General features: G+C 42.4%; 1 protein-coding gene across 1 annotated transcript in view; it reads right to left on the minus strand.

Moving 5' to 3' along the window:
* KSR2 (kinase suppressor of ras 2) overlaps window positions 1-17,651 on the minus strand; it is a 569,936-nt gene that overhangs the window by 117,848 nt on the left and 434,437 nt on the right. The window contains exons 13-14 of the mRNA XM_044290777.1: window positions 11,945-11,993; window positions 8,392-8,759 (exon numbers count right to left, since the gene is read on the minus strand). Coding sequence (XP_044146712.1) covers window positions 8,392-8,759; window positions 11,945-11,993 — 417 coding nt within the window. The remainder of the gene's footprint in view (window positions 1-8,391; window positions 8,760-11,944; window positions 11,994-17,651) is intronic.

A 17,651-nucleotide genomic window follows, 5' to 3' on the forward strand; every position in this document is an offset into this window, starting at 1 on the left:
CATTTTTTTATACAAAGTTGGCATTTGACCAAGATATTTTTCTCACCCAGCATGGGTATATGTAAAATGACACCTCAAAACACATTCCCCAACTTCTCCTGAGTACGGCGATACCAGATGTGTCACACTTTTTTGCTGCCAAGGTGGGCAAAGGGGCACATATTCCAAAGTGCACCTTTTGGATTTCACCGGTCATTTTTTACACATTTTGATTGCAAAGTTCTTCTCACACATTTGGGCCCCTAAATTGCCAGGGCAGTATAACTACCCCACAAGTGACCCCATTTTGGAAAGAAGACACCCCAAGGTATTCCGTGAGGGGCATGGCGAGTTCCTAGAATTTTTTATTTTTTGTCGCAAGTTAGTGGAATATGAGACTTTGTAAGAAAAAATAAAAAAAATAAAATCATCATCATTTTCCGCTAACTTGTGACAAAAAATAAAAAGTTCTATGAACTCACTATGCCCATCAGCGAATACCTTAGGGTGTCTACTTTCCGAAATGGGGTCATTTGTGGGGGTTTTCTACTGTTTGGGCATTGTAGAACCTCAGGAATCATGACAGGTGCTCAGAAAGTCAGAGCTGTTTCAAAAAGCGGAAATTCACATTTTTGTACCATAGTTTGCAAATGCTATAACTTTTACCCAAACCATTTTTTTTTTTGCCCAAACATTTTTTTTTTATCAAAGACATGTAGAACAATAAATTTGGCGAAAAATTTATATATGGATGTCGTTTTTTTGAAAAATGACATTTTTTTGCAAAAAAATCGTTACATTTTGATTAATAACAAAAAAAGTAAAAATGCCAGCAGCAATGAAATACCACCAAATGAAAGCTCTATTAGTGAGAAGAAAAGGAGGTAAAATTCATTTGTATGGTAAGTTGCATGACCGAGCGATAAACGGTGAAAGTAGTGTAGTGCCGAAGTGTAAAAAGTGCTCTGGTCATGAAGGGGGTTTCACCTAGCGGGGCTGAAGTGGTTAAACTATATCAAGATCAAGAACAAGATTTTCTGTCTTTTTTTCTACACAGAAATTTTAAAAATCTGAAAATTCTAAATTCTAAATACTAAATCACAACTCCCTTCCAGAAACACAGGGCTTATATGCTACCATCTCATAGGTTCCTGTTTCTTCAACTCTGGGGTTCCTAGTCAAGAGCTCACCAGAAGACAGCAGCTGCAAGTGCTGACACTTTATAGTTTAGCTTGAGGGCAACCAAACCATTCAGCAGATGTTGTCCAGAAAATAGATTTGTTTTACCCCTACAAAAGGCTTTTGTGAAGACAAAAATGTGAGCAGGGTTTCCCTACATGTAGAAACCTTTTGCAGGTTTTCCACCATAGTAGTAAAGTTGGAAATGACTGTTCTTGATCACTTACAAAATAAAACTTCTATGCAATAGTATCAAACAATGGCTGAATCTTAAAGGTGTATTCCAGCTATACAAGTTATTCCCTATCCCCAGGATCTCTTGGCTATCTCTGGAACTTCCATAGAAATGAATGGAGCAGCTGCATGCATGCCGTTCGGTTAATTTTGGGGGCTCCGTGGGGTACGGGTCCCCCATTTTCAGAGGGAATAAATTAAAATACCTCTTTAACTCCTGCCTGACATCCGCGGTATAGTGTGTTGCTGTTGGGGAGTACTTTCAGCAACCCGCTGCACATACATGTTCATCATGAGCAGTTGTTACACACAGTAGACACTATGCCGCAATGGCCATGACCAGAAATAATTCCAGTCCTAGCCAGTTAACATCTTACATGCCATGGTAAGTGGCATCTAAGTGGTTAGACAAATGATGGGGGCTACCTCAAAGTCCTCAGAGGGGTGCTGTATGACTATGGCCCCCAGGTCTGCCATCATAGCACAGATGCTCGTCAGTGTTACACTGTCAGGCATAACAACAAAAAAATATATTCAGTATACATAAACTATAAAATTATCATTATATGGCACCCGCACTGTGAATGATGTAAAAAAAATCAAAATAACCATGCAAGAATTGCTGTTTCTATAAAAAGTACCACAAAATATCAATGAAAACATCTACTCATCCCACAAAAATAAAGATAAAAGCTCTTGCACAATTTTGTAGACAAAAATACAATGTTTGCATTCTGCAGAAGTAAAATGTAAAAAACAACAGAATAAGGTTAACACATTAATTTTATTACTTGGTGAATGCCGTAAAAGAACAAAACCCAAACAAATGTGGCAATTTTTTTTTTTATTGCCACCTAAACAATAAATAAATGTTTTTGATATATTATAAAAAAAATTGGATGCATCTTGAATGCCAAAACCGACTGTAGCACTAAAGGGATAATATATAGAAATTTACCTGGATTTTCAGTGAAGCCCATTTTGCTTAATCTAGGAGCCATCAATATATATGTATGGGATTTAAAATTTGCAGAGCACTGATGACTGAAAGGTGTAGGATACTATTTATATATATTAGTTTTGGGATAGCCATCAAATTTTCATATTCAGAATGTAAATAATTGACATACGTGTATACACAAGTCAAAACAATTCGATACTGTGGATACCAATGCATCCCATAATAGCTTAGCATCTAATGAGTCCTAGATGGTTTACATTAATCTCAATGAGGAACAGCAGTGACACATAGAAATATACCTCTGTTTTTTTTATTAACTATTTGTGAACGAGACTTAAAGGTTTTTTTTTCCGGGATTTTAATATTGATGACTTATCCTCAGGATAGGTCATCAATATCAGACTGGTGGGGTCCGAAACCTGGCACCCCCACGATCAGCTGGTTGAAGAGAAGGCTGCGCTCCATGCATGTTTACCTGCTCACCGTCTACATTGTAGCGGTGAGAAGGTGTAATTCACTTCAATGGGACGGCTCTTTCCTATTTTACTTTATAGGAATGGGCCATCCCATGGAAATTAATGGGACTGCTTGTAATTACACCTCCTTACTGATGCGCTGTCAATGGTGAGCAAGTAAACGAGTGCAGCCTTCCCTTCAACCAGCTGATGGGCAGCGGTGCCGGGTTTCGGACCTTTACCAATCTGATATTGATGACCTATCCTATTGCACTAAAAGTAGCACTATTTTAGAGCACATTTGCGGCTTCTTTTTAAAGCTGTTTACTTTTTTTAAAAAAATAATCCTTTTAATATACTCACAAGGATAAGTTAGTATAAAACCGATAAAACAATTCACAGCAATGAGCACATTTGATGTGCCTGACTCCCACTTGTGCTTGTGAGTATATCAGCTATAAGCGCGTGTGAGAAGCATTCACAGTGCTTCACTATTAGTGCGTTTTTTTCGCAGGAGCTGTTGTCGGAGGAGGATAATTGGAAAATCTGATGCTCTATTTGTACCTATATGAGTGGATGGTTTGAGTGGAGTTTGGATTTATGCTCATATTTTGTGGGATGAGGTGACGGCTAGATTAGTACTATTTTGGGGGGCATACGCCTTTTTGATCGCTTGGTGTTGCACTTTTAGTGATGTAAGGTGACAAAAAAATGTTCTTTTAGTACAACTTTAGTTAGGGGGTTAGGTCATGTGATATTATTATAGAGCCAGTTGATACGGACACGGCGATACCTAATATGTCTACTTTTCTTTTTTTCCCTATCTTAAAAAAAAAATATGTTTTACTTTATTTTGGGAAAAGGAAGCTTTTTTTATTTTACTTGAAAATGTTTATATTTTTTTGTAAAACGTTATTTTTTTAACTTTATTTTTTGTCCCACTCTGGGACTTCAACCTTTGGGGGTCTGATCCCCTTCACAACGAATCACAATACTTCTGTATTGTAATGCATTGGCTGTAAGTGTATTACTCACTGTAATACACTTACAGCTTCCTGCTTGTGAGTGCTTGTGAGATCCAGGGGGCTGGATCTCCCAGGCTGTCACTGAAGGCAGCCACGATGCCTAAGGAAGGCATCGGGCTGCCTTCCCTGCCATCAGGTCCCCGTCACAGCAGCACGGGGACCCAATGGAAGCTCTCTCCCTCTCCACACATCGCACGTGCCGCAGTCAGCGCTGACCAAGGGTCAAGGGTTAATGCACTGGCATCTGTGTTTTCACCGATGTCGGCGCATACAGCAGGGGTCTCGCTATCAGTGACTGCCGTACCCCGCCGCTGATTGGGCGGGCGTAGCAATTCACATCTCGCTGCGCCGTCGGAAAGGGGTTAATCACACTGCATGTTAACGTCCTCAAATGTGTGTTTTCCCATAGCTATGTACTATTGCTGCCATTGCAGTCCGACCGCTTGGGGAGGAGGGGGGATTCATAAAAAATAAACAAAAAGAGATAACAAGTTTACCTAAATATTATGAGTCCTAGGAGGCTAGAGGGGGTTATATACCAACTTTCAAGGCAATTATAATGGATTCTGGTCCGAGCCGAAGTGTTTTAAAAAATTCAGCAAACTGGACCCGAAATACTTCAATACCTATCAATACTTCATCAGTTTTGAGAAATTCCCCTTATGTCTCCTGCATACGACCGTATTTTTGTTCCACAATTGCGGATCAGATGTGGACCCATTCATTTCAATGGGCCAGCAAAAAATGTAGACAGCACACTGTCCACTGTAAGGATGGAGTCATAGGGTTTAACTTTGATCCTGAATCTGGATGAGGAGAAAAGGATCAGAGCTGTACTGGCACCATGAGCAAGGTTGGAACGAACTCTAGTTATCACATAATGTAGGTGCACTTACTGGTCAGCAGAGTCACATTAGTAGGCTGTATAAAAAGAGTAGCTTGGGTTCATTATTTAGGTTAAAGGGGTTTTCAGAAATTCTGATATTAATATCAAAATCTCAGAAACCCCCTTTAGGAAAAATGAGCTGTCATGGCAGTAAATGCAACTGACCGCTAATAATCTACTAGTCAGGAAGATGTATGACCCTGTAAAAGTACAGTAATATTTATGGTATAGAAATATTCAGATTTTGTAGATACATATAGTTTCAAAGTGAAAAAAAGTATTAGGTGTCTCTCTTTCAAGGTATATGCTCAATGCTTAACCCCAGAGGATGAAGACAAAAGTAGAGCAGGTAGATAGATGTCACATTTGTGATCTGGAACTCTCAGGCTGTGGTCATTTATATGCCTGCTCCTGACATGAAAGAGCTGACATTTCTTTGGGCAGCTGTCAATCTGGTTGTTCTCTACAGATTCCAGTCCAAAAAACAACTGCCATGGGAATGTGACTGCTGTGCTCAGCAGAATGAGAGCGGCTCTTGATGTGCGCCTTTGATCAGGCCTTACTTTCCAAGGCTTTACCCAAAGGGACAGCTTCAGAGGCATTTTCCAGTCCAACACACGTTCAGCATACGCAGAGGAATGGGGACATTAATATATTTTCCCGGGAGAACCTGACAAAAAGATAGCAGATATCTACGACATAACAGGTTATTTTTCACATATATTTAGTGCACTGACAAATGTTTGATGATCCAGTAACTCTTGTGCCATTATACATTACAGAAAAAGTGCTAGACTAGTCTAAAGTATATATATATATATATATATATATATATATATATTTATTGATGCCAAAAGGTATAACACAAGGATGAAATATTGTGTCATGCCAAAAATATAAAGAGCAATTCAACCCATTTTGCACAATGTGAAAGACCCCCGTATGGAGACTGAAGAAGGAGGACTATACAGTGATCACCACTCTATAATCCATTTTAATTTAAGACCGGTTGTCACTTTTTCCCCCCATACAGAAGTGATAAAAGCTATACTACAGGATATCTTGGCCCGGAACTTCCCAGCCATGATAAAGGCACTTATGGGTGATTTGTATTTGAAACAGTCCCTAGTGATGTATTTAGTGCTGATTAAACTCCTGTATAAATAACTCCTACGTGGAAAGGCTCTTTGAATCATAGATAAACATTCCCAATCCTGTAATAATAATTCCGTCTAAACATATTTGCTGGAAATGCATAAAAATTAACTTTAGTATGAAATGAAGTACCATAAAGTTAACGCAGCATACTTACTATAATTGTCCCTTAATCATAAAAATAACATGAGGATCTGAATAGAGCAATTATCATTACATTCCGCTCTCAGGAGAACATCAAAGGCGGTGTGGTGGTCACTTGATGTGTATTTGTATACACATGTATGATAAGGATGGAAGGACAATTTTAACTCAAAGGTAATGGAATATCCCCAGTCCTCATTAAGGGTTAAAGCAATAACTCAAATTTTCTGAAATTACAGATAAATAAGTAAACTGAGTTATTTACCTACTAAAATGTCTACCTCTTTTAAGATACTTTCACATCTGCGCTTTCCCTTTCCGCTATTGAGACCCGTCATAGGATCTCAATAGCGGGGGGGGAAAATTCTTCAGTTTTGTCCCCATTTATTGTCAATAGAGACAAAACTGAACTTAAGGGAATGGAGAGCACCAGAATGCATTCCGTTCCATTTGGTTACGTCCCTATTGCAGACAGAATAAAGCTGCAAACAGCATTTTTCTGTCCGCGATGTGGTGCGGAGCAAGACAGATCCATCCTAACACACAATGTAAGTCAATGGGGACAGATCAGGTTTTTCTGACACAAAAGAAAACGGATCCGTCCCCTATTGACTTAGAATGGTTTTAAAGACTGATCTGTCTTGGCATTTTCAAAGATAATACAACTGGATCCGTTTAGAATGGATGAGATGGGTGTATTATTATGATGGAAGCGTTTTTGCTGATCCATGACAGATCCAGCAAAAACACTGGTGTGAAAGTAGCCTTACTTTGACAGAAACGCTCTCAAGGAAAAGGATGTATCCACCATGTAGCCACACTGAAGGGAAAGGATGTATCCACCATGTAGCCACACTGAAGGGAAAGGATGTATCCACCATGTAGCCACACTGAAGGGAAAGGATGTATCCACCATGTAGCCACACTGAAGGGAAAGGATGTATCCACCATGTAGCCACAATGAAGGGAAAGGATGTATCCACCATGTAGCCACACTGAAGGGAAAGGATGTATCCACCATGTAGCTACACTGAAAGGAAAGGATGTATCCACCATGTAGCCACACTGAAGGGAAAGGATGTATCCACCATGTAGCCACACTGAAGGGAAAGGATGTATCCACCATGTAGCTACACTGAAAGGAAAGGATGTATCCACCATGTAGCCACACTGAAGGGAAAGGATGTATCCACCATGTAGCTACACTGAAAAGCTGTTTGGTTTGCAAAGGGTAGCCAGATAAAATTCTTAGCGGAATTAAGAAGGACCACCTGATTTACCATGTCATTCATATTACCGGGATAAAATCCAATGTAAAATTCAAAAGGAACATAGAAAGAAACTGCATTCTGTGTATACATCTCCTGTGCAGATCTACGTGTCTCCATATGTCTCCCCTCCCATCATCTGTAGTCAAGAAAAAAGAGATTCTGGTGGAACCTACATCTGTTTGAACTAGAAACATGGTTTATTTGCAATCATGGAAACTCACGGATCCGCATAGCAGCTGTAGACGCAAAGTGGAAAAATATTTTTAATCTTTTAGTGCATATACTGTACTGGGGCAATAAAAAAGGTTTGCAAATGGATATCTCCATCTTCATAATCTATGGCACATCCATAGGATATGCCATTATACTTGATCCCCCTCATCTATAGAGAGAACAGGGGTCCTGTCCATATAGAAATTAATCTGGCTGAAAATCACAAAAAGAGCCAAGCCATTCATTATACGAAGATTATTATGTTAAATCACAGGTGCACAACCTACGGCCTTTGATACCATTCTGTGCGGCCCCCAACCATCTGATAACAGACATGTATGTCTATGTCTTGTGACTACTCACATGTATTTTTCCCATTAGATGGGAGTCCCAGAACTGTAACCAGACATTAATGGTAAATACCGTATGTTCAATCGGCCAAAAATACAGTTTTTCAGTTGTTAATACCCCTTTAAATTTTTATTTCAGCCCTCGTCATTGGTTCAGTCTGGCAATGTGGCCCCCGACCGTTGTGCACCCCTGTGTTAAATGAATACTCCGAAAAGTAAAACTGTAGGAAGGTCACTGCTAGACTGCTCCTTTAATGATATACCCACTGATTTCAAATACAGCATATTCTAAAATTGTCCAAATTAGTACCCAGTAGACAACGTAGCCCAGTATGTGATCTGCATTTGTGGCAGCAGTTTGGGATAAAATAAACCAGAAAATATTTCAAAGAATGTTGACCAAAAGAGATACCATATCTAAACATCTGTAGTGACATAATAAGGAGAAGAGGTAAATATGGATAAAACCATCTATATTATATGACCATATACTCATCATTATTTGTGGACACTTATGTGAATGCGGAACTTTGTATTACCTGGTGATGATTGCTAGGTGTGGAGGGCTCATGCAGGCTCCCATGAAGAGTACCACATTCTCATGTCGTGTCTGTCGGTAGGCCATCACCTCCCTTTTAAATGCCTTCAGTTGGTCTTCATTATCCCGTTCTATGTCAATGAGCCTAATAGCCACTTCACCGTGCCAACGTCCATGATACACTAGACCAAAGCGTCCTTTGCCTATCATCTCCCCAATTTCCAGCTGCTCAAATGGAATGTCCCACTCTTGCAAGAATATGCTGGTTTGACTGGCTTTGCGGGGAAAGTTCCTGGCTGAAAGCAACAAGTGGTTCATCTCTTCAAAGTCGTCTTCAGACTCCTCTGCTTTCTCATTGCTTTCTTCATTCTAGGAATAGATATCAGAGAAAATGTTTGACTATTTCATGAGAAAAGACACTAACACATTACTAACTGACAGGAGCTAACACCTGAGAAAGGATCTGTACACACTAACTTCTGTACCGTCTTCTATTTCCCTAGTCCCATGGCTGCTCTAAGTATTTAGAGCCAACAAGAACAACTTCAAACTACCAGTATGGGGGCACATGACACATAAAACCTACATGCTTATTTCCATGACTGCAAACTTTTGGGTACCCTACCTTCATGAAAAGCTGCCCCTTTGAAATTCCCAAACTCCCCTACCTTATGAAAGTTTTTGCTTAATACCTCTCTCAAGTAATATTCTCACCGAGCATAACTGCTCAATAAATAAGTTGGATTTGGAAGGAAGGGGCAGCACTATATATTCTCAATGGTAAACTAAATTGAAGAATAGTAATCTATAGTGTTTAAGGCAATTTAGTAGCTACACTGCCTCAGAGCCTTATGTCATGTGGTATATGTTTGGAAGAATTATGTACAAGCCACTGTATAAGTACACATTGGCATATGTCGCCTATAGATATGCCACTGCATACCACCCTGATGGGGGCCAAAAGGACAATCTTATGGTCTTCATCAGGTGAATGAAGCCCAATGGATACATCCAACCCGTATGACAGGAGCTTCTCCCAGTGTATATGCCAAACATAAGGCTGAGACACAGTGTATATAGAGCCAAAAGGTGCCTGGCCAGTTCCCCTAAGGGCTCTTTCACACTGCGGTATTCACAGTGCTAAAATTCTAGTGGTGGCCGCGTGGTGTCTGCCTCCCATTGTTTGGGAGCAGCTCTGCAGTTTGCAGGTCAGTGGTTTAAAGCTGCGACATGTCTCTTTGTGGAGCAGTGTTCAGACAGATGTCGCTTAAAACCGCAGCAGGTGTCTGCTTGCAATTTAGGTCCATTCAAAGAATCTAAGCTGCTATCGGGTCCGCGGCATTCAATGTGAACAACAACGTCAAAATCTGCAGTGTGAACAGGCCCTAAATGTTTTTCAAATACCCAAGTAGAGCATTAATAAAAGAGGTTCCTAGTTAAGATCCTCATGTATTAGTCAGGGAGTAGCTACACAGAGACTTTCTTTATCTGGGGGACTCAGAATTACATGACCAGCCACTGATGTCTGGGAGATTGGTGTAAGGACATACTGCTGGGTTGTCCCAAATCAATGGCCAATTGTTGGAGGACATGTATAAGTTTATCATCATAAAACGCTTCTAACAACAACAAAAAAAGCCATTTAATGGAATTCAAGTCATTCAAAGATAGTAAACTGAAATAATGGGAGATATTTATTTGCATCTCCATAATTTGCGCCAAATTTATAAAATTGTGCCCAATATTTAAAAAATGTGATGCTATAAGTCTTGAGATATTACTCCACGCCACCCCATTAATGGAGCAAGTCTCACTTGATAAATCAATAAAGTGAATGGGGCTGCAATATCATGTATAAACAATATCCAATCGATGGCACTGTCCTTGGTAAACTGCGAGTGAGCACTGGTGCCCCCTCAAGCAGCTGATCAGCTGGGGTGCTGGGATTTGGACCCCGACCAATCACATATTCTAAGGCTAGGCCATCAATATGAAAATGTCGGAAAACCCCTTTCAATAAGCTCGACAAACCACACCACTTTCCCATCCATTTTTTAAATTGGTGCTAGTTGTGTAAATACGCAAATTTTTGTGCAACTACGTCCAAAATGTCACAAAGCCCAATTGTATGACTTTTTAAAGCTATCATTCTGAAGTGCGGATTTTGATACATTCCCCCTAATATATTTCATAAATGGAAATACACCAGTTATTCAGAGGCTAAAGAATTTGTTTTATTTGCATATTTATATCTGCCTCATTTTTTTTATTTCTGCCTTTGGTGTTAAATATATGCCACTAAATACTTCCATTTATAAATATGAAATATCCATTTTCTCCTTTGTGCTCCTTTCACTTCCTATCATTAATGTGTGCTCCTCAGGCATTATGAGTTAATATTTATTGAACCAAATTCTTTTAAAAATTAGAAAAATAAATATTTCATATTGGAAAATGCCTTGTTGCTAGTTCTTTGGGTTTTGCATAAGACCACACAGCAGAACAATGATCAGTAAAGTTCCCTGCTGGGACATCAGACAATACTTCAAAGGATTTTAGGGGTCATATCTAAAAATGAAGAAAAATAAAACCACAGTATTGCCCCCCAGCAGACAGATTTCAACTGTATTTTTTTGAAATTGGAAGTTACTAAATAAAATAATCTGAATTTGTAGACTTTGAAAGTAATATAAAAAAATAAAAAGATGATGCTGAAATAGTTACAGTGGAGTCTTCAATGCAAACCAGAAAGCTACAATATGTCATTGTATTACAGAGCAGATGAGATGCTGGCTTATCTATTATCAAAGTCATGTCTCAAGGCCTTTTTAAAGGGTCAAACTTTGACTTATAGGATAGCTGCCTTACATCTGGTGGCATCAGAGGAAGAGCTTGTTAAGAGCTCATTTGCATCCCTTTCTTCAAAGAAGTTTTAGAAATGCCCTGCAAAATGTCATGTGTGTACATACCCAAAAGGACCAGAATCGGGACCCCTGGAGGAATCTTTGCTTATCTGAGGGGCCGATCCAAACTCTACTCTTTGATATTATAAATGCTACTTGAATCCAAGTTGTAAAGACGTTCCTCTGCTTAGGATAGGCCAATATCTGATTGGCAGGGGTCCAGCTACTTGTACCCACATTAATGAGATGGTTTTTTTAAGAGGGTAGTGGCCATGCCTAGTTACTGCAGAACTAATCCAAAGCTGAGCTGTCATTTGAATATGCTGATGGGCTCAACCTATTATTGGTCCAAATTGCACAAAAAATAAGCACCATTTAAGATGACAGATTCTGGAACCTTTTAGAGCTATCTCTGACCTCTGATCTTTCTGATTTAAAGATTTTGACACAATGTCATTTACAATCAGTCACTAATATGGTGGTTCTCACTGACCCAGTATTTCAAAAGAACAAGTTGGTTGTATGCTGTAATCTGTACTATGCTACATGCCCTCAAGATATCTGCCAATTTGTAGCCTAAAGTACAAAAAAGTAAGGAAAAACATTAAGCTTCGCTGTCCTTCAAGACATGAAACAGTGTGATTATTTTACCTCAGATGTTGGCTCCACTTCAATTTGAAGTAATGGATTTCCTTCATTACTGGAACAGATAATAAAAAATTCAGTTATAATTACTGATATTTGGATGATGTCATGGGAACAGGACAATTAACATAATAGAATTTGTGATTGTCTAAATTTGCTTATTAAAGTCATAATCGCTTGCAGGAACATACTATATCAGCAGAGTAAGGGCTTGTTCACACGACCGTGCAAATTGCGGTCCGCAATGCACGGGCACCGTCCGTGGGGCAGACACATAGGGATTGCAGACCCATTCACTTGAATGGGTTCGCGATCCGTCCGTTCCGCAAAAAGATAGAGCAAGTTCTATCTTTTTGCGGTGCGGAGGTACGGAACGGAACCCCAGAAAGCATTCCGTAGTGTTCCGTTCCATGCTTCCGTTCCGCATCTCCGGATTTGCGGACCCATTGAAGTGAATGGGTCCACATCTGTGATGTGGAATGCACACGGAACGGTGCCAGTGTATTGCGTGTGAATGAGCCCTAAGGTGTATACATTTTGTCGTTTTTTAGTGTGTATTTTTTAGAGGTATAACTTGAGGCTCCTGAGCCCCAATCCAAAATCTGTAACCTGTAACTTGTCTTGCTTGTGACATCACTGCACGATTACATGATTATTCTGTAACTTTGCTGAGTACGGTAAATTATCTTTGCACTGTGACATTGCTGTGTGTGTTATCTCTGTTGTGACGTCATTGTGTGCATTATCTCTGTTATGATATTACTTTGTGAACTAGCCCTGTGCTGTGACATCACTATGTGCATTAGACCTATAATATTACATCACTTTGTGCATTATCCCTGTGTGTTAGAGAAAGTGGGCAGAGGCAAAAATAATCATAAAAATGTCATGATATGAACTGAGCTGATGAATGTGACTGTAGTGAACTGGGGGTTCCATTCCATACTATCCGTGGGGTTACTTGTTACAGCCCTGAAAGTTCTGGCCTCTGTAAGGGTACGGTCAGATGGTTAGGTTTCTGAATGCAGTTTTGGAAGTCAAAACCAGGAGTGAACTCTAAAAAGAGTCCTGTATACCATTTGTCCTTTTATGATCCATTCCTGATTTTGGCTTCCGAAACTGCAGCAGGAAACCTGACAGTGTGATCGTAGCCTAAAGGCCAGGGCCGGCGTCATAACCCGGCATCCCCGGGCAAGTGCCGGGGCCCAATGCTCCTGGGGGGGCCCACTGAGCTGCTATGAGCACTTCCATCAATACAGATGGAAGCTCTCACTGCTGTCACTTCACTTACGCAGTACCCCTTTGGTGGGGCCCTCTGAGCTGCAGAGACTCAGGACACGCCCCCTCTACACAGGACACACCCCCTCTACACAGGACACATGCTGCCTGAGGCGAGAGACCGGAGGGCTGGAGCTGGAGCAGAGAAGTGTGTAGACAGTCTGTGAGTGAGTCTGCAGTCTGCACTGTGACTGTCTCTTGTCTGTGGGACAGAAGGAAAGGGGGGGGACTCTTCGATCGGCTGCTGGATGCTGCTTCATTCTATTTAGTTGTATTACTGTTTCATTAAGCAGTTTGCCTCCATGATAACTGCCCCCCCCCCTCACATATCCTGTCCTATCTCATCCTCATGGGGCCCCTGCTGTCTCCTTTCCTCCCTCATGTATCCAGAGCTCCTGTTTCACCCTCCTATCTCCTATGGCTGCCCTGCACAGACTTCCTGCCCCGACTTCTTGTATGAATCCCCCTCAGAGCCCCTTCCCCCTACTTGCTGTGTCCACCCCTCCTGTCCACCCAGGGCCCCTGTCTCACTCCTCTGCCTCTCATTATGGTGGCATCTGAACAGCATTCACCATAAGGACCTTCTAACATCACAGGGTCATGTGACTGTGCCCCTTTATACCCTGCATTGTGCCCTCTTACCACACCCTGTGCAGTGCCCATAGTCATTCCCTGTACTGTGCCCTCTTATACCCTTTATCCGGTCACTGTATGGTGGTTTTATCATTGTATGGCGGTGTTATCACTATATGGCGGTGGTATCCAATAACTGCATGGCCATAACTGTATCCCCTTCCCTGCCCACACCACTTTTTTTAGACCTGGCACCACGACCGTGTGCTGGCCATGTCAGTGCTGCAGACTGCAAATTGCGATCCACAATGCACGGGCACCGACTGTGGAGCAGCCGCATGCGGATCGTGGGTCCACGATCCGTCTGTTCTGCAAAACGATAGAGCAAGTTCTATTTTTTTTGCGGAACGGAAGCACGGAACGGAGTGCTTCCGTTCAGTGCTAACGTTCTGTTCCACACCGCATCTCTGGATTTGCGGACCCATTCAAGTTAATGGGTCCGCATCCGTGATGAGGAGTGCACACGGCCGGTGCCCTGTGTGCAAGAGGCCTAAGGCTAGCTGCACACAGCTGCGATTTTGAAAACAGAAAATCTGCTCAGTTTTTCACATAGATTTCTGTGCTTTCCTGCACCAAAAACTGCATGTGTTACTTGTGGCCTTTGGTGCGGATTTTCCGCATATCTCCTCCTTGCATTGAAAAGGGTGAAATCCGCACAAAAGAGCCACAAAAAGAATTGATATGCCTCTGATTTCAAATCTAAACAGCAGGTCAATTTCCGTATGGGAAAAAAAATCCAATCTCATTTATTTTGCTGGTACTTTATTATGCCTCATTCAAAGAGTCAGTGTTTGGTCAGTGATTTCCATCAGTGATTTTCAGCCCAAACCAGGTGTAGCTATAAACACAGAACAGGGGCAGATCTTTCCTTTAGGGCTCATGCACACGGCTGTTGCCCGGATTGCGGCCCGCATACAGGGGGTCCGCAATACACAGGCATTGGCTGTGTGCACCCTGCACCATGGATCGCGGACCCATTCTCTTCAATGGGTCCGCAATCACCGAGATGCAGAACAGAGGCACGGTTTGGAACCCCACGGATGGTGTTTCTGGCCGTGCCTCCGCACCGCAAAAAAGTACAACTTTTTTGCGGTGCGGACTGTTGGATGCAGATCATGGACCCCATTCAAGTAAATGGGTCCACGATCTGCATGCGGCTGCCCCACGGTCGTGCCTGTGCATTGAGGACCGCAGCACGGGCCCGGCCGGCACACGGCCGTGGGTATGAGCCTTATCTTATGTCTGTGGAGGCTCCAATCCTGGTTTTGGCTCACATGATGGAAATCACTGACCAAAACACTGACTTATGAATGAGGCTTTTACTCTTCTTTGTTTCCGCAAGAGAATCCGTGTGGGGAAAAATGTGTGATCCGCAACATGTACAGGTACCCTAAATCTGCCCACTATCTTCTCAACGTTTATAAGCATTTGCTGAACACATTTAATGTTAAACGAGTTTTATTTTGTTTTGTTTTTACTGGCATTTTGGTGGTGTTTTTATTTTTTTCATGTATTCCTGCTGCACTTTGTACTATGTGCTTTCTAAGTCCTGTGGAGATGCTTATGGGGGGAAAAAAGCGCCACACCTAGAGCCTTCTAAATTTTGTAAGGGGTGGGATGGGGTAACTATCTGTATGAGACCTAATAGGGTATACGTATATGGTGTGTATTATGCGCTGCTTTTTGTTCGGAAAATCGGCAGTGTAATACTGTACCAGCTGAGGAGATGGTATTTTTTATATTAACTCATATTAAAATCTCATGTGCATAAGGACCTTCTAACGTCACAGGGTCATGTGACTGTGCCCCCCACCCCGTACTGTGCCCCTTTATACCCTGCATTGTGCCCTCTTACCACACCCTGTGCAGTGCCCATAGTCATTCCCTGTACTGTGCCCTCTTATACCCTTTTATCCGGTCACTGTATGGTGGTTTTACCATTGTATGGCGGTGTTATCACTATATGGCGGTGGTATCCAATAACTGCATGGCCATAACTGTATCCCCTTCCATGTCCACACCACTTTTTTAGACCTGGCATGAGCGGGAAAAGATACAGATTGCGGTGCTAAGGACCTTTGCGCCACAATCTGTGTCAGAAATACGCCTAATATAGACGTATTTCTATATAATAAATGACCCCCTAATTGTATTATTATTCGGGGGTAGGGCTAATAGCGTTATATTATGTAGACTCTAGTGTATTATACTGTGCCCTGTATTTCCCAGTAGAAAATGATCCTTGGGAAGCACAGCCCTCATCCCTGACCACCAGGACCAGGTAGCGCTCTGTCAGTACATGGCGGCCCCCCTCCGCCACGCTGCTCCGCTGTGTACTGGGGCTTATTCTGACACTAGGGCTGGGTTCACATCCCATTTGTGCCATCCATTTAATGTATACCAAAAATGTCTGCGTTACAGATGCCTCAGACTGATGCCGTACAGTGGCGTCCGGTCACCATACAATCCTCAGACTGATGCCGTACAGCGGCGTCCGGTCACCATACAATCCTCAGACTGATGCCGTACAGTGGTGTCCGTTCACCATACAATCCTCAGACTGATGCCGTACAGTGGCGTCCGTTCACCATACAGTTCCATTGTAAAAAAACATATATGTTAACGTATGCATTTTTTACTTGACTCTGCAGGATACAAAAACGTGGAGTGCTGCACATTTGTATACATCAAACCGATAGGAAAAACGTGATGTGAACACACATTGGGGGGGAGGGGGGGGGCACTAAAATTTGCTGTGGGGCCCAGTCAGTTCTAGCTACATCACTGCACATCTCCTTCTCTGCTCCAGGCCTGGCTCACTGCTGCAGCGGCCGCCGGAGAGAAGGAGCGCAGGGAGCTGCGGATAGTGAATGACAGGACCACCAGCTCCCCTGCAATGATAGGTATGTGAGGGGGCCACTGGGGGGGGTCATTCATCACACTGTGAGGGCCCCTTACACAGTATAATGACTCCCAGTGCCCCCCATTTAGTATAATGATCCCCATTGACCCTCCATTTAGCATAATGACCACCAGAGCCCCCATTAAATATAATAACCCCTCGTGCCCCCTCCATACAGTATAACCCCCAGTGTGGGGGTGACTGGGGGTCATTATTCTGAATGGAGGGTCACTGTGGGGTCATTATACTGTGAGGGCCCTTTACATAATATAATGACCCCCAGTGTCCCCCATTTAGTATAATGATCACCAATGACCCTCCATTCAGTATAATGACCCCCAGAGCCCCCTCCATACAGTATTCCCCCAGTGTGGGGGCTACTGGGGGTCATTATTCTGAATGGGGGCGACTGGCGGTCATTATTCTGAATGGGGGGCAACTGGGGGTTATTATTCAGAATGCCGGGCCACAGGTGGTCATTATACAGTGGGGGGGGGGGAAATTGGGGGTTCATTATACTGTGTGAAGGGCCACTAGTAGTCATTATACTGTGTGAAGGGCCACTAGTAGTCATTATACTGTATAGGGGCCACTGGGGGTCATTATACCGTGTGGGAGCCACAGGGGGACATGTCAATGTAAAAAAATGCCTCATGGGGGCCCACTGGGATTTATCGCCCAAGGGTCCACATGAACCTGGAGCCGGCCCTGCTAAAGGCTCATTTACACGCACCAAGGAGCAGCCAATTGTCGGGAAGGAAGCGTTTCTTCCAGACAGTCGGCTCCTCGTTCAGTGGAGGTGCCACATTTACATGCAGCGATCAATTCCACAGTATGAGGACGAGCGATTACTATTGCGATCACTCATCCTCATACATCTACATTGTTTCTGGTCAGCAG

Source organism: Bufo gargarizans, chromosome 1 (genome assembly GCF_014858855.1).
Source record: "Bufo gargarizans isolate SCDJY-AF-19 chromosome 1, ASM1485885v1, whole genome shotgun sequence".
In the NCBI taxonomy this organism is placed as follows: Eukaryota; Metazoa; Chordata; class Amphibia; order Anura; family Bufonidae; genus Bufo; species Bufo gargarizans.